The 17796-nt window shown below is 43.1% G+C and overlaps 2 protein-coding genes across 2 annotated transcripts in view; one reads left to right on the top strand and one right to left on the bottom strand.

The window, feature by feature from the left end:
- Positions 1-230: 230 nt before the first annotated feature.
- On the bottom strand, positions 231-11237 carry mpzl1l (myelin protein zero-like 1 like). Its single transcript, XM_079738547.1, has 6 exons — positions 11086-11237; positions 6714-6880; positions 6029-6236; positions 5669-5798; positions 3334-3439; positions 231-2605 (listed from the first exon to the last, which is right to left on the bottom strand). The coding sequence occupies exons 1-6, from the start codon at positions 11156-11158 to the stop codon at positions 2504-2506; spliced, it is 786 nt and encodes a 261-aa protein (XP_079594673.1). The 5' UTR covers positions 11159-11237; the 3' UTR covers positions 231-2503.
- Positions 11238-12545: 1308 nt separating this feature from the next.
- gdpd4b (glycerophosphodiester phosphodiesterase domain containing 4b) overlaps positions 12546-17796 on the top strand; it is a gene marked incomplete at its 5' end in the record, with an annotated part of 10218 nt that continues 4967 nt past the window's right edge. Inside the window, 7 exons of the mRNA XM_079738886.1 lie at positions 12546-12680; positions 12924-13027; positions 13686-13779; positions 14510-14569; positions 15252-15350; positions 15818-15911; positions 16441-16586. Coding sequence (XP_079595012.1) covers positions 12546-12680; positions 12924-13027; positions 13686-13779; positions 14510-14569; positions 15252-15350; positions 15818-15911; positions 16441-16586 — 732 coding nt within the window. The remainder of the gene's footprint in view (positions 12681-12923; positions 13028-13685; positions 13780-14509; positions 14570-15251; positions 15351-15817; positions 15912-16440; positions 16587-17796) is intronic.

The raw sequence follows: 17796 nt of genomic DNA, 5'->3' as shown, positions 1-17796 counted from the left end.
AGGAATAGGTTTTATATAAAATGTGTAACAGAGGCTACAGAAGCAATATTATGTGTATAGAAAAATAATATACAGTAAGGGGAAAATAGTTGCATCATATCTTTTCTATTTGGAGCAGATGCTTGAGTCAGCAAATGAAATGTTAAAAGGCACTACATGTACAATATTCCAGTTTGTTTTAAGAAATTAAAACAGAATACAAGTGTCATTCAGATAAAAGGAGATAAACGCCAGTTCCATTGTGTTCATTGAGAGGCAAGCCAGTGCAGATTTTACAAGAGAACATAAAACAGAAGTCACAAACAGGCCATCCAAAAGAACATTTTACCAACAACCTGCTTTTTGTTTAAAGTTGACAAACTAACAGCATGCGTTGTATTTCAGCAAAAACGAGCGGCAGTTCTTTGTACATCTGACTTATTTACTGCAACACGTCCCAGAGATCCAAGGGACATCAGCGTATTGTGGCAGTTATTAACATGGTCTTCCTTTGTTCCTAGTGAACAGTTAAATAACAGCTAAAACAAAAAAATGAACGATTCCAGCACAAGTATGTAACAGGGCAATGCAATGGACAAAAAAGGCCTTACACAAGACTTACAATCCCTACAAAGAGTTGAATTCATATCTACCTGTCTATTAAACCTTGATGCATCCAGAAACGGTATATATATATACACACACACACATTATAAGCAGTATTGGCAGACATTTCTATTTCTAGGAGTCGAAATGTTACAAACGCAGTTTCTGATTGGCTCACCTTGATGTGCGACCCAATCAGAAATGGCAATTCCATAGCCTGTATTTGCAGCGTTCCTTGAATCTGAGTTTAGCGCACGGTTACCCTCTAAAGGAGAAGACCGTGCAAATCTATCACTGCTCCTCCATAGCAGAGCAAGACCTCTGTGGCCACTGGAGGTGCTGGAATGATTTACAGTAAAAAGCACTCTCTTATATTTGCAAGAAATATCTACAAAAAATAAATTCATCGCATTTCGGAATGACAAACCAATGCAAAAGGGCTGCCATTTGGGAGTGTATAGGCCAAACCGTGCAGAGAGTGAAACACGTTTGAGAAATAACCACACACAGACACACATAAGGCTTCCTTATCAGCTCGAACAACAGAGTCAATGAACAGTGTGGAATGCAATTTAAAGCTTGAGCAGACAAAAATGTAAGTACAGGAGTAAAAACTGAATTTGGCCCGAAAAAAAGATTAAGAACACGATTTTTTCCCCCATTTAGTTATGGTGTAGTAATAACCTAGTTATTCATGCAGACAGTCTCTAGAAGGGTTTTCAAATAAGTAGACAATTATTTGGCTTGTTTGAAAACAACAAACAAAAAGATTCAAGTGTTAGTAAAACCTATCTGAATATTTTTCCTATTTAAGCATGCATAAGCAGTAGATTTCTGGTAATGAACACTCTTCAATTTGACATCAATGATTAAACTGCGCCCACAGGCTTGAAGTCTCTCCCCATAACAACATTATCCCAAAGTGTGTATGATGGCAGCTTCATTACTAGTAATAAGGCATGACCACATTTCTTGAAGAATAACTATAAACTCGACCACATTCAAGAGTTTGATGTGAAACAAGAGTTTATGTACCGACCTCAGTATGTTAAAAGAAGTGATTCACAATATTGGTGTAACACCAGTTTTTTCTACATCAAAGTAGCCAACATCCGCTGAGCATGGGTTTCCCCACTAGAGGGGAGCAACGGTAAGCTATGTCTATGTGTCCGGTGTGTAGTTACTGCTGCTCTTGAAGTACCTCAAATCGATGCTAAGTGCTCTCATCACAGAAATGGACAGACAATTAAGAGTATGATTTCCAAATAAATTTAACAAATCCTGGAGCTGCTCACGGCTGCATGCATGTAAATATCATTCATCGGATGTTATGACTGACACAGTTGCCCCACCTTGGGCCGAGAGCTAATCAGATGTCAAGAGAAGGAAAAAGGCGGTACCTGGATGGTTAGGTTAAGCCATAGCCTTAACATTTTCATCTTCCCAACGGAAAAACATTAATCCAGTCGTAGACGGAGACCTCCCAGGGAATGTTTCATTAAGTCGCTTGTAATAAGAACTCTTGCGTTTCAAGACATTTGGTTATTGCTAAAGCAAATGTTGTCCAAAGCCGATGACATGCTATCTATTTGCACTATTGTGTTTGTTGTTGTTTCTATAGGCTTTTCAATTGCTTCATCATCACAATCAAACACAGACACAATACATTAAAATCACATAGTGGCATGTATCGGTTGAGGAGTAGCCCACTCCTAACCTCCCTCCTAAACCTCTAAAATAAAACTGCGTCGATACATTAGCATTATTGAATATAGTCGTCCCCCCCTCCACATCCAATGAGGGGGGGGGGGGGGGGACATCTACTCCTTGCTCTCCTGCTGTTGTTGTGATGTTTTGTAGCCACAGTATCCGTTAAATCTATTGTCTTTTGGTCCATTTGGTGTTTTGTTATATTTGTCTAGTTTTTCCGAATATCAGCGTAGACGACGGGCTCCAGCTTGTGGAATGAGTTGGGGCTTTTGATGCTGGAGTGATCCAACTGTGCATATATCACCGGGCCCTGCCAACAGAGAAGGAAGGCAGAAGTTGGACAAGCAGAATGGAATCAGCGCAAAGAAATGTACACAAGATTTAGATAGTGTTACCGTCGTATTTTATGTTGTTGATTGTTTTGTCCTTTTTTTTTTGTCCTGTGCATGTCCAAATTCTTAAAATACAAATCCTATTATAATCCCAAAATGCGTGACAGTAGTTCACTACCGTCCCAACCCCACTGCCCCAATCAGCGTTCCTTAGATGTTGAATGTCTTCCTGGACAATGTCGCCACCTTGTGGTGGCGTATCACCTTGCAGTTGCAGCGAGAGAGAGAGAGAGAGAGAGAGAGAGAGAGAGAGAGAGAGAGAGAGAGAGAGAGAGAGAGAGAGAGAGAGAGAGAGAGAGAGAGAGAGAGAGAGAGAGAGAGAGAGAGAGAGAGAGAGAGAGAGAGAGAGAGAGAGAGAGAGAGAGAGAGAGAGAGAGCTACCCAGAGTGCTAACCCACTTTTTAGTCCGCCGAGTCAAAGTCAAACCACAGGGGACCAACCAAAAGCCGAGCCTGGTGACGGAGGTCATCTTAATGTGCTCAAATCGACTGCCCGTCACCAGGCCCAATCAGATTTGCAACAGCCTACTGCAGACCGATAAGAGGATGGGCTCCCCTGAGGTTTGATGTCAGAACGGGGCCTGGCCCTCTCTGGGGTGCTGTGGTTCTGGCCTCCTGTGAGGCGCGGGTGGGCTCTCGGCTCCTACCTGCACAGGGCCTGAGGGCTGGCCGCCCACCGAGCCCGCCAGGCTGGACTCCACCTTCTTTCGGGGCCGCGGCGTGGGAGAACTCGTGCTCTCCACGGACGTGCATCTAGGTTAGGGTTTTGGGTGGTGGTGGTGGTTTGGGTAGTGGTGGTTGTTGTTGTTTGCGTGGTGGTGGTTGTTGTTGTTGTCGTTTTGGGTGGTGGTTGTTGTTGTTTGGGTAGTGGTGGTGGTTGTTGTTGTTTGGGTGGTGGTGGTTGTTTTGGGTGGTGGTGTTTATTATTGTGGGTGGTGGTTGTTGTTGTGGGTGGTGGTGAGTGGATGTTGTTTTTTATGTTGTCGCACAATGACGACGGTGGCGTCAGCAGTTGGGGAGTACATAGTGGCAGGAAGACAAAGAAAAACAAGAAAGGGACAAACAAATGGGAGACAGAAAATAATAATAATGAGCGATAGGCATGTATGGACGAAGGGTGACAGCCCATAGTGAGCAGACAAACATACTGGGAGGAGCGGAAGCCAACAGGCACAGGGGCACTTTGTAACACTTAGAAAAATTGCCTTTGCCTTGGTGTCCACGATAGACAATAATGCACTTTGCAACGCTCTGACAATGTATCATAGCAGTTATGGAAGTGGAAGGATTCACCTACAGCATTATGAATAAATAATCTTAAATAACCGCATCTGTAATCAATTGGAATCATATCTTTAAAATAACTGTGCTCCACTTTTAAAAGCATTAAACTGAGCAACCTCGAGTTTAGTTAAGGTTGTAACTCAAGGTTGTGATACACAACTAATAACATGTAACTAATAGACAGTTGTGTAATAGTACACAACTGATTGTGTGCTTTACAGTTACTATGGCCTGTCAAATACCCCAAACTACATTCCAAAGTCATCCTATTTTTTTTTGGTAATTTCCACGCTATTATGCATGAGGAATACACCAAGCTTGTGGTTGCTAACTTGTGAGTCATACAGTATGGGAAGCCCACTTCCTTTGTGGTTGCACAACCCATTAAGCATTAGTCTTGATCTGAATGGTCTAAAAGGAAAACTCCCCAAAAAAATCTCTCACACACACACACACACACACACACACACACACACACACACACACACACACACACACACACACAAACACTTAGCTTGAATTATTAGCTAAAGGTATACTAACATACTGTTGAGGTCATTGTTTTCTAATTAGGGCAAACAGCCGTGGTCACGTGTGGCTGTTTCCTAATACGTTGGCAGTTTGCCGATGAGGAACCATGACTCGTGTGCACATGGAATTGAAGGACCCTCAGAAACGCGGGAAACCGTGAGGTCATGAAAGGACACGTGGAAATGACCGTTGGGGGTTAGTTCAAGAATGACTAATGTAGTGACAAGTGCAGTGTTTCCCACTGAATTTTGAGCCATGGATGGAAGCATTTGCTTCGGCAGGGGGTTTCAAAATATATTTAAACAAAGCAGGGAAACACTGACCTGTTACAGTGGGTTTGGAAGAGAAGAAAACCAGACAAGTTGTACGAGTAGAAAATGACAAAAGAAAAAACAATTTAGTGGTAGACAAGCGACAGCACGGTGTATGCGTGTACGGTGTGGGAAAGTGGGGGCGGGGGTGTTGTTGGTCAAAGCGCTGTGTGTTACCAAGACAACCGCTAATAGAGATAGGGTCTAACCCTCAGTGAAGCGTATAGTTAGTTGTTAACCCCTTTCTACACCGTTTCTAAATCGACACTTCGCCACCTTGTTAAACATTTCAGCAAGCGGAGGAGAGCGCAACGTGGCCCGCTGCGCAAACACTTGGGTAGAGAGGTTCAGCGTTGAAAGGTATCTTTTTATCTAATTAGTACCCAAATCACTTAAACCTTGACAGAGCACCGAAGAGATTACTCCATTAACCCAAACTCTCATGCAGGCAGGTTAAACGGTTTGTCTACTGTGTTACGGGAGGATTTGGTTAGGACAAGCCAGAAACACAGAGGCACTAAAAGAGAAAGGACCATCGTTGACTTGAAGTACAGGAGCCGAGTGGGTTAACTGAGGAGGTCCAAGATTAAATGGAATCCACAGAGTGAGAATAGCCTCCTCGGCCTCTTGTCCAGAGGCACATGAGCAAACCCTCCGTCCGGAGGACGGATGGTATGAGGTGTGTAGGAAACAGCAGAGACACCAAGGCATTTGGCTCACACATCCACCAAACTAACATCCTCTCAGAAATCGGATTACACTTGCAAGTGTGTGTGTGTGTGTGTGTGTGTGTGTGTGTGTGTGTGTGTGTGTGTGTGTGTGTGTGCACTGTAATGTCAGAGGAAGCGGGGCCTACCCTTCGTAATCGTGTCGCGATTGATGCCTCCTTATGATGAGGTAGGTAACCACGGCGATTAGGACGATCCCGATGACGGCGCCGCAAACCGCCCCAACGATGACCGCGGTGCTGTCCGGCGGGAGGGATTCTGGAAATGAATCGCAAGGCACACACACAGAAACACACACACACACACACACACACACACACACACACACACACACACATTAGAATGACTTGAAAAAGATTGAGGGAAAATAGTGTCCAGCAAATACTTCCAAATGATCTCTAGAATGCCGACGTATTACAAGATACCATTTCATGGACCCCAAAAAACTGAAATACACATAGCAAAAAAACAGGTGCTCTCAGGTTCACCTCTGGCGACGACCCTCAGCTCAGTGCGGCCTGGCGTGCCCGCCACATCGGGGGGGTTCTTGACGTCGCAGAAGTAGGTTCCGTTGTCACTGAACTTGGCGTTTAGCAGCTGTATGGAGGCGTCCTTCTTGTTGAGGTCGCCAATGAACTCTAGCCTGTCTTTAAAGGCAGCCACCGGGTAATTCTTCCCGTTGCTGAAGAACGTAATCTGCATGGTTTGAAAGAGGGCACCGGGATTTACAGTCGATTCCATGAAGCGAGTCCATATTTTACTTACCAAATTTTAACTATGAACCAATTCCAGGTATAGGCACAGAAGCCGATTTTTATGATGACCTACTGTATGTATTGTATTTGTGTTTAGGTTAACAGCTGTGCCACAACAAAAGGGCGTGACCCAGCCCAATTTTGTGAATTTGTTTTAGGCTAGTAGTACAATCTCTGTGGATGAGCGCTATGATGAGCCATGTTGTGTACTAACTGCATCACACACCGTGGCGTTATACTGCAACTGGCCAAAACATAGGGTTTTACACCTGTTTTGTCTAAATGAACGGTCTTAGGTTAGTAACAGTAACAAAATGGCACAGACATACCATGTCGAAGATAATGTGATGCATACTAAAGGGTTTTAGGTTCACTGCCCCTTTGACTCTATGCAGATTGGCCAGTGGGTGCCGCTTACTGTAGAAGTCTGGTCAGAGCCCAGCTGCCGGATGTGCCAATGCACCGTGGCTCCGCTGCTGACCACCTCATTGGACTTGAAGAAACACTTCAGGACGCCCGTGGTGCCGTTCTCCACGATCACCTCGTCGGGCACGCTTATGTCCACGGCTAATGTGGGCCGCGTGCCTGGGTCGACAAGGGAAGAAAACGACAGAAGAACAAAAAAAAAAAAAGTATATAAGGTAACTGCAGGTTGCCTGGTTGAGGTCCGTTCAGGGGCTGTTCTTGGTCTAGCCTTAGCCCGGCCTTAAATAAGAATTATGTCTGCCAATGACCACGGGATCGGATTGTTTGTGTTTATGTGAAGGTGGGAATAATAAAAAGGTTCTTATTTTTTACGTCTTGTAAAGGCAAGCCTCACAAGACGTGTGTCACATGGAAACATCTAGCTGTATGGTCATGTAAACATAGTCATATCCTACGTCAACGCTAGTCGAGGATTTGTTCTTGTCATGTCTGCTTTTTATTAGGCTTTTTGGACATAGGAACCGGATTCCTGCCTTTCACAGCTGGACTTTTTGGTCCAGCTGGGCCTTTTTGGGGTTGTCTGTATTGCAGACCTAGAATGGCTGCTGTTCAATACCCCCGAAGAAAAGAAAAAGGCACAGGCCAAGATGTTGACCGATCAGAATTGAAACAAATCAACAAAGACAACTTGTAAAGGCTGTAGATAGTTAGTGGGGGTGGGATCTATGAAAATGATTGAGGGTGAATCATGTGTTAAATTGTGCAACACTTTACATCACAGCTGGGGGAAGAAATACTATCAAGGATGTTGAAATATGGAGTCATGTAAGTAAAGATGACCATAGAGGTTAATGTTATGGGAATGCAATCCACTGCACAAGAAAGTTTTGGTCTAATGGAACCATACGTTTCACGGTACCATTAGACCACAACTTCCTTAATATACTGACCACTGAACCAGTTTCTGATTAAATAAAGCTATTCACAGACAGAACACTCTGGAGAAGGTGTGTCTATTTGTCCTAGTCAATGGGCTTTCACTAATTTATAGTCAGACTTTTAAATCTTTTGTCACATGTTGTAAAGCACATAACAACCTATGTTTTTTCTTCATTGACTCATCTTTGTCATGTGTTGCTTTGTTTAGTTGCAGAGCAAAACAAAAAAATACCTGGGATAGTTCCAAGAGGAAGTCACACACAAACTCCTCCCTACTCTTTCCTCTGTTCTGATTTGACAGTTGGACGGTGAAGACCGTTGGATTTTCTGCAAGTGCAAACTTGTGTAGCATTATCCTTGTGTGGCAACAACAAAAGTAATGTAGTCTTGACTGTGCTAAAAAAGGTGTTCCTCTTTGCACAAGCAATGTTATTCTCTGTTTTAGTGTTCCTCCTGGTTTAGTGCCGTTGGTTTAGCTACTCACTTAAAATGTTGAGGAGTAACAGTTAGCCACTTCTAATCCTTCTTGGTAACAGACCATTTACACCACACTATCTGGTGCTTATTTAATTATATGTGCTGCATCATTCAATTGCATTAGCAGATGCAATAGGATGAAGATCAAAAAGCACACATTCATCCAAACCGGTTAAACCTTGGTCAGGGTGATCAGGGGAGGAGCCTATCCCAGTTGACATAGGGAGTAATGCAGGGAAACGCCCAAGATGAGCATCACTTCATTGCACACAAACAAATATAACAGACACACTTGTATCCATAAATAATTAAATCAGCAAATAACAAAAAGACAACAAAATTAATAAATTATGCACTATAATTGAGACTGAAAAATGTTGCGTAAATGGAGAGCTGTGAATGCTTTGTTTGATCAAACTCCATGAAGTGTACGTCCCAATAAATATCCCGTCATGCAGCCATCAGAGAGCATTGATGACAATGGAAAGCAAAGAATGGATCAACAGTACACCTTCCCCTCAACCAAACCCGGAAACAAACCTTCCATAGCTAAAATATTTGTATGTGGAATATGACTGCTCATCTGAAGTATAAATCGTAAGGTGTTTAAGTCAGGAAAGGCTTTGTCACTTTGTATACGAACAACTGATTTTGCAGCACTGCGAAGGGAAGACCACGACAGCAGATGGTTGCACAGGATAGGTCCTATTCAGTGCACATCCTGTTCGTTATGGCACTGGGAGAAAATACACAGCCCTAGTTCCCCTTGTTGCTCTTATCGTTAGTGGCTGGCTTCATAAAAATACACGCCACATACAGTGGGGCAAAAAAGTATTTAGTCAGCCACCAATTGTGCAAGTTCTCCCACTTAAACAGATGAGAGAGGCCTGTAATTTTCCTCATAGGTATACCTCAGCTTTGAGAGACAAAATGAAAAAAAAAAATCTAGAAAATCACAGATTTTTAAAGAATTTATTTGCAAATTATGGGGGAAAATAAGTATTTGGTCAATAACAAAAGGTCATCTCAATACTTTGTTACATGCCCTTTGTTGGCAATGACAGAGGTCAAACGTTTTCTGTAAGTCTTTACAAGGTTTTCACACACTGCTGCTGGTATTTTGGCCCATTCCTCCATGCAGATCTCCTCTAGAGCAGTGATGTTTTTGGGCCTTCGCTGGGCAACACAGACTTTCAACTCCCTCCAAAGATTTTCTATGGGGTTGAGATCTGGAGACTGGCTAGGCCACTCCAGGACCTTGAAATGCTTCTTACGAAGCCACTCCTTCGTTGCCCGGGCGGTGTGTTTGGGGTCATTGTCATGCTGAAAGACCCAGCCACGTTTCACCTTCAGTGCCCTTGTTGATGGAAGGAGGTTTTCACTCAAAATCTCACGATACATGGCCCCATTCATTCTTTCCGTCACACGGATTAGACGTCCTGGTCCCTTGGCAGAAAAACAGCCCCAAAGCATGATGTTTCCACCCCCATGCTTCACTGTAGGTATGGTGTTCTTTGGATGCAACTCAGCATTCTTTCTCCTCCAAACACGACGAGTTGAGTTTTTACCAAAAAGTTCTATTTTGGTTTCATCTGACCATATGACATTCTCCCAATCCTGTTCTGGATCATCCAAATGCTCTCTAGCAAACTTCAAACGGGCCCGGACATGCACTGGCTTTAGCAGGGAGACACGTCTGGCACTGCAGGATTTGAGTCCCTGGCGGCGTAGTGTGTTAGTGATGGTAGCCTTTGTAACTTTGGTCCCAGCTCTCTGGAGGTCATTCACTAGGTCCCCCCGTGTGGTTCTGGGATTTTTGTTCACCGTTCTTGTGATCATTTGGACCCCACAGGGTGAGATCTTGCGTGGAGCCCCAGATCGAGGGAGATTATCAGTGGTCTTGTATGTATTCCATTTCCTAATAATTGCTCCCACAGTTGATTTCTTCACACCAAGCTGCTTACCTATTGCAGATTCAGACTTCCCAGCCTGGTGCAGGTCTACAATTGTGTTTCTGGTGTCCTTTGACAGCTCTTTGGTCTTGGCCATAGTGGAGTTTGGAGTGTGACTGTTTGAGGTTGTGGACAGGTGTCTTTTATACTGATAAGGAGTTCAAACAGGTCCCATTAAGACAGGTAACGAGTGGAGGACAGAGGAGCCTTTTAAAGAAGAAGTTACAGGTCTGTGACAGCCAGAAATCTTGCTGGTTTGTAGGTGACCAAATACTTATTTTCCACCATAATTTGCAAATAAATTCTTAAAAAATCAGACAATGTGATTTTCTGGATTTTTTTTTCATTTTGTCTCTCATAGCTGAGGTTTACCTATGATGAAAATTACAGGCCTCTCTCGTCTTTTTAAGTGGGAGAACTTGCACAATTGGTGGCTGACTAAATACTTTTTTGCCCCACTGTATGACCTGCTCCAAGTGACTCGACTTGGAAGCAGGATTGCTGTGTTACACAATGATTATTATTTAAGGGCTTGTCCACCATCGTTATTAAATAATAACGTGGTCAATGTTTTTATGAGTGTTGACACATTTCCTTGGCCAGAGGAGGGTGAATGGATGAACGATGTGTACCTCTGCTGTGTGCTGGCGGGGGGTTATCACCCAGCCTTTGTTTTGGTTGCTGATGGCTAGCTACGTTACCAGAGCTAGCGTTAGCCTTCAGCTATCTGAAAATCTGGAGTCACAGACGGCGTCCTAATGTTACATCTTTTAGGGATAATCGCAGAGAATGGGCGTTCACTCGGTTAAATGCGTAAAATAGCGTGTTGTTCTGCCTTATCGACAACGCTGCCCGTTTGCTACTGAGTTTATCAAGCCGTTGACCATTGGAAAAAAAAGCAAGATAACGTGTACGTTGCCTGGCTCACCGAAGATCCGACATGATACCTCATGAAACATTACTTGGATTATAGACTCGATTGCAGGCACTACTTACCGAACACTGCACACAATGTAAGTCCACTAACTAGAATGCCATTCAAAATGGCATTTAACCATTTTGGCTCCATAATTTTGTAAACACGGATAGCTCCACCACCCTCTTCTTTTTCCTTATATTCCTCTTGCCAGCAATCCAAACCAGCTCCTTCCTTCTTCTAATGACTTTAGCCTCATGACTGCGTTTAACTAATGCTGCCCTCTAGAGGTTCATTGGACGAGTGGCAGCACCTTGCAACCAACAGCGACCGCCGACTGGTAGCGTCATGTGCCACGCCCGTTCCACCGATTACATGTATAATGTATAATGTATAATGTCAATCCCATAGACTTGGTGATAAATCTATAATAATTGAAAAAAATCTTGAAAGTTGGTGCAAATTTTATTGAATGATTGATTACTGAACAGGGTTCAAAGTGGTAATATATTAGTGTTCTGCTGCTTGTTATCATCGTAGCCTAAATAAGATGCATATTAAGAATTATAATAATACAATAAAAGTATTACCTGCCTCTTACATATTTAAACATAGCAGCACATCCGGGGTGGATATGTATTTTGTTAATTTTGGGCCTGTTACTATAGTTGCCTAACATTTCGGTCACTGAACCCAGTCAATATTATTCAGGGTCAATGTCAGTGTCAAATCTCATTACTGAAAGTAATGTAAATATGAATATTTGTTTTGTTGTGTAGTATGGTTTATCCAATGTCCTTATTGGTGCCTCATCTCATTTCAGTTTGACTAAGTCAATTGTTTTTGATCAACAATGGCCCATTCATTACATTTTACATCGGAATCAATTTTATTTAGTAGGCCTGTGGGTATTTGTTTTCCTCAAACAATGTTCTATAGATTATTGTAATCAATCTCTCTAAATTGCTCTGAATATGGCTAAATAAAAAATACAAACACTTTCTATCTTCGTGAAATAAAGAGTTGGGGAAGTTGACGTGACGTGGTGGCTGTTCGCGTATCGCCTAGGCTGAGGATGCTGAATTGTAGCGTTATCCTGGTTTACCCCAACGCAATTTCCGGTCGAATACTTCCTATGCGCTTAGTACTCCAGTCAACAGTCCCAGGAGCAAGGGGAATAACAAATGGACAGATAACTACAGCATTGATAAGGATAATTAATATGACGTTTTGACAAAGAATGTGACAGCAATATCCGTAACCTGTAACGGATATCCCTCCCTGGCTCTCTCTCGCCTCTAAACCCATGCAACTGAAAGTCCCGCCCTCTCGCTAGTCAAAACGCCCATTTGGAGCATCCCGTTCGGGTGCGTTTTGTCGTGGGACGAGAACGCCTGGGAACGAGGCGAAGTAAGCATCGTCTAGCCTATATTCCTTGTTTTCCTGCTCTCAATCCACGACAGTACACCTGCGAAGTAACTGCTGGTTAGAGTAAATGTAATAAAGCGTTTATGACCAGAGGACGAAGCATAAGTGGCTCATGTCCCGCTCTTCGACCACCGTGTCCGGGATGATGCCCAACAGACTAGTCCGGTGCCTGGCAGGTGTTTATGGCTGTCAGTGGAAGCGGTACCGGGGGACTCGTATGCAGCAAGGGGATTGTTGTTGCAACAAGGTAGGCTATGCACGGTTACAGCAACAACCCGCACAAAGTCCTTCTTAATGTCGTTATCTGTCCTGTTTTACAAAAAATCCGGTACAATACTTTATAGGATGGATGTGCAAGGGTCGCGTACTATTTCGGCGAATTCCAAGCTATACCGTGGGTTCAACCATTGTAACTTAAGTAACTTAACCTATGTAAACGGAATTTGATGATAGAAGACAAACGTTATTTTCTTCTTGTTTGTGTGTGCAGTTGGAAGGGGCCAGCTTTGCTCTACTTCTCACAGCCTTCTGCTTGACCCTGGTGGTTCTGTACTTTTGGAGCCAAGCACAGAACGACTACAATGATTTTGACTGGTGGGTTAAGGTTAAATACCTAAAACAACCAAAAGCATCCGGGACACCCTTCTCATGAACAATAGGCCCTGTTGATCCACTGCCAAGACACTTTCGGCAAACAATAATATGGATACAAACTAATCATTTGGGCATTTTAGGAGTAGGCTTTTTTACAGCAAACGGCGTGACAGTAACTCTAAAAGTCTTCTTCGTTAAAAAAAAGATTGTTGAAAGGAGGTGCTTTAAAATGTCACTGTCAAATGTCAAATGACACTCAAAGTAGGATGATAAGCAAATAGCGGCCCCGGAGCTGGCCACCAATGACCATATATTTAATGGTTCATTACACATTTTTTGGCACTTTTGCAGAACAATGAGTTACCTAAATATTTAGAATAATGTACAGTAGGCTACTGTACTGTTCTTTTTCACGCAAAATCAACGTTCAGTTAATGCGTTATGAAATACTAAAAGATGTGTGATGCATTTACACACACACACACACACACACACACACGTATGGAGGAGCACGGATCTCATTTGTATTCATCTCTGTAAAGTGATCTGCTTCAAGTCTGTCCCTGTCTCCCTCTATATAAGGTAGCTCCTCCTCCTCGTCTCCCTCTGTAATTAATGCTGAGGTTGTGTATCTGTGTTTATTTGCTTGTGTGTGTAGGTTTAACTTTGTGAACCTGGGCTTCTGGGTCCCGTGGTCCGTGGTGCTGCTGGTCGTCGCCGCGTCCTTCTTCACGTACATGGCTGTGCTTATGGTATAAGTCGGAAAAAAGGACAAGATCTGTTATTGTATTTAATTACTTTAAAAGATCTTTGCTGCATTAGTAGTTAACAAAATACATTTCAAAATAAAAGTAGGGTCATTCCCTGTATCGTGTAAAAAAGAGGTCACATCAGGTCATGTGAGAAGTTGTGGTAAGCATGTGATCTGGGAACGTCGCTCAATGCCAAGAACAAATAGATGAAATGTTCCATTGTTTAAAATTGTTCATCCATTCATTTTGGATTCGCCCTGGATACGTTCTAGTGTATTGCGGGGACTGCGACTGGAGGCCTGGACTCTCCTTTTGGTTATCCGGCCAGCCCCCCATCAGTGATTTAAAATGTTTTACCTGTATATATGTATGTATGTATGTATGTATGTCAATCATGGAACCCATTGCACTCCTGACCATCCCTGGAAGGTGGGATTCCCCACTCTACGTTCCTTCTCAAGATTTCTTCCTTGCTTATTAAGGGAGTTTTTCCTTGCCCTCTTGGGGCCTAAAGTCAGGAGGTGTCATAACCTTTTGGCCTGTTAAGCCCTTTGAGACTGTACCTGTGATAAAGGGCTATACAAATACAATTGAATTTAATTGAATACAATAATTCATTTGATCTAGTTTGAGAGAAAAAAAGCAGCTCCATCAAGCTATCGCTGTGTTATTGACTCTGTCTTGTTCTTTGTGGGTGTGTTTGTGTGTACGTTTCATCATATCCTCACAGCTGCTTGCTGTGTGTTTGCTATCTGAGGGCCAGAAACTCTACTTACACTGGAGTCACAAGGTAACTGCTGCCAAATCCTAGCATTGTCTTTGGAGGAGACAAACTCTCATTCTCATTCAAGGTCTCCCTGTGTTTTTACTCCCGAGAACCGTATGGGGAGTGAGCATGTGGTTCTACTGTGTGACCCATGAGAGGAACCCCACAGTAGGGAGGGACCCCTCCTCCCAGTCATGGCTTATCATGAAATCATAGCAAAATAAAACTAAGTACAACCCAAATTATACAAAAAGCGTTTAATCCTATGGAACCCAATGTGTTGGTTTTTGTATAACCTTGAGGACTTTCACGAATGCTCAGAACACATTAATTTCAACTCGTACGCGGATGTTCCCCCATGTTCCTCGCGAGATTGAAGAGTTGTCAAGAGAAGGAGAGCAGAACAGAGCAAGATTTACGATACAAATTGTTCCCTGAACAAATCAGGAAAACAATGCCAGCAGGCACGCAGTCAACCAGAACAGATATTTAACAGTTTATTTCACTCACTCACTGGATGTTAAGGCATTTCTCACAAAGGACACACTGAAATCTTACCTACCTACCTTTCCAAAATAAAATATTGGATTAGAAATAAAATAAAATAGTGACATTACGATCAGACATGTGCTGGGAATATTCTAGCTTTTAGGCAATCTGTCTGTCAATTCTAATCTCATGTTTACTGTTGGCTTTTTCCCTGCAGATTGGAATTGGGGTGAGCCTAGTGTTCTCTGTGGGTGCTATCGCCGTGTTGACCGGCCTGTGGGGCGATGAGTGGGAGACACTTGTGCTCTCTTTCCAGGTGACACATAAACCTTGATATCGCCTTACCTCTAAAGACCCTCCTAACCCACGCACGCACACACACACACACACACACACACACACACACACACACACACACACACACACACACACACACACACACACACACACACACACACACACACACACACACACACACACACGCTGGACTGTTCACTGGAGTCAGCTTGCTCATGCCTAGGCATCCAGACCAGAGCATCTTCCACAGGTTACTCTAAACTAGCCTTTTCAATTCCACAAGGAGATAAAGACTTGACTGTTCTGTGGATTTTCTGCATTATTGCAGTCAAGTGCAGCAAGTTAATCAATCAATCCATCAATCAATCCATTTTTAACATAAAGTGATGATTCCTAACTGATGGTCCTCTGTGAAGTTGTAAATACACCTGAACTCCTGCTCTGTTTCTTTCCTGAACTCTGGATATACGTCCCCACCCCGAACAGGTGACTGCACCCTATTTGCACGTGGGGGGCGTTCTGTTGGCCACGGCCCTGGGCTGGCCAGTCGCTTTGCATTTCTTTTGCATGAACAGCAGAGGTGAGGCAATTGTTTCTCTGCTGCAACATCATGCTGTATCCATAATGCATGCTGTTGGGTGAATTAAACACAAATAATTAGTGTTGTATGTTGGATGAATTGAATGTTTCCTTTGCTACTAGTAAATTCAAGAGGCCACTTTATAAATGATCCTTGCGCTTAGAGATAGCCCGCTTCCTCTCTCCAATACAAGGAGTTAAGTAAGTCAGCATCTGCATTGCCACTGTAGCCACAAAATCGGATACTGAGGCCATAAAAATCTCCACACTTCCTTAGAGGTAGATTCCTTTGTCCAATTCATAACCCCACAATGGCCAAGCCACAACCCTCCTTCCCGTTTCCCTATACAAAACAATGTTCACCTATTGTCTCTCTGAAGATATTTGGTTAATGCTCCCAGTCGGTTTTCCCCCTGCTCATGCGCCGTCAACTCAAATACTTTGCTGTCAGGAAAGGTCCTACAACAAGATATAATTTTGATGTTCTACTTTGACTCTGTTGTGTGTGTGTCCTCGTACCTCTGCTCCAGTCAGAAGGGTCCTGGTCCTGGCCCTGTACCTGGGGGGTCTGGTGGCTCTTTACCTGTCTCCCCTGGGGATGTACTCCCCCTGCATCATGGAGAAGGGCACCCTGGGACCTGCTCCAGGCCTCATTGGCCACAGAGGCACACCCATGGTGAGCTAGTGAACCCTATTTGCTAGTGTTTCTAGCCTATGGCCCTTTGCAAGGTGAGGAGACAAAGGACATATGCTTCTGATGAATATACCTTCCCCGCTGCTGTAGCAGGCTAACTCAGTTCAAGAAAAGATTTGCCTTACATTGCAAACATTTACTACTTAAATTATCATCAGGATCATTGCCGATGATCCGGTTATATTTGCCAGCTCAGCAGAGAAACTGCAGAGCTTACTCTCCGTTTACGACAACACCTTTAAACCGTACCGAATGCAAATATCATATGATCTCTCTCTGTCCCGTTTAAGATCCTACCTCTTTTCCCAAGCCTATGACCTCCCCTACCCATAACCACCCTTATCCCTATCTACTATCACAATCCACCTTGCTTCTGTTCTCTGTCGTGCTGTCTTCCGCTTGTCCCCCCTGATTGTCATCTCCCTCTTCGTGTTTTATGTAAGCGTCTTTGGGTCACTGAAAAGCGCTATAGAAAATGAATGAATTATTATTATTATTATTATTATTATTATTATTATTATTATTATTATTATATGATAAGACTGAAATAATGGTATTTAATGGGGATTAAGGGATTAATGGACCAAGAGAGAAAAGGAGAAAAATATTAAAAACATCCAGAGATTTAAGTACCTGGGATTTACCATCAGGAACTCTGAGAACATCTCATCTTCCCCCTACACAAGAATGAATTGGTTCCAGAAATGGAATTAACTCAAACATGTTCTAATGAACAAACGCATAAGGCTGGCCACTTGAGTAAAGTTTCTAACTACGTGGGTCCGATCTCGTCTCCTCTACGATATTCAAGCCTTGGAACTCACAGAGTACAAACTCAGCAAGGTTGAGGTCATATTGCACGGGTTTCTGAGAAAGATTGTACAATGTGGTTTTGAATGGAAGAATGCTTCTAGTCGGAGTGACAGAAGAAAGAATAATTACCCAAAATTACAAGTCAAAGGGGACCTAGACTACAGTTTCAAGATCACTAACGATACCCATCCCAATACCTAACTTTTGCTACCTACATCTTAGGTATGTAGGTCATATATGTAGACTGGACAATAGTGAACTACAGAAACAGGTTATATTTGACCTGGGGACACCAAGAACGATTTGGACTCGGATAGAGGATGGACATGGATGTTCAGCAGCCCAGGAGAATGATGATGAAGAGAACACAGATTCTGCT

The sequence above is a fragment of the Pollachius pollachius genome (genome assembly GCF_949987615.1).
Source record: "Pollachius pollachius genome assembly, chromosome: 6".
Classification (NCBI taxonomy): domain Eukaryota; kingdom Metazoa; phylum Chordata; class Actinopteri; order Gadiformes; family Gadidae; genus Pollachius; species Pollachius pollachius.
Note: the sequence above shows the minus strand (reverse complement) of the source record. Positions and strands in the feature narration are given on the sequence as shown.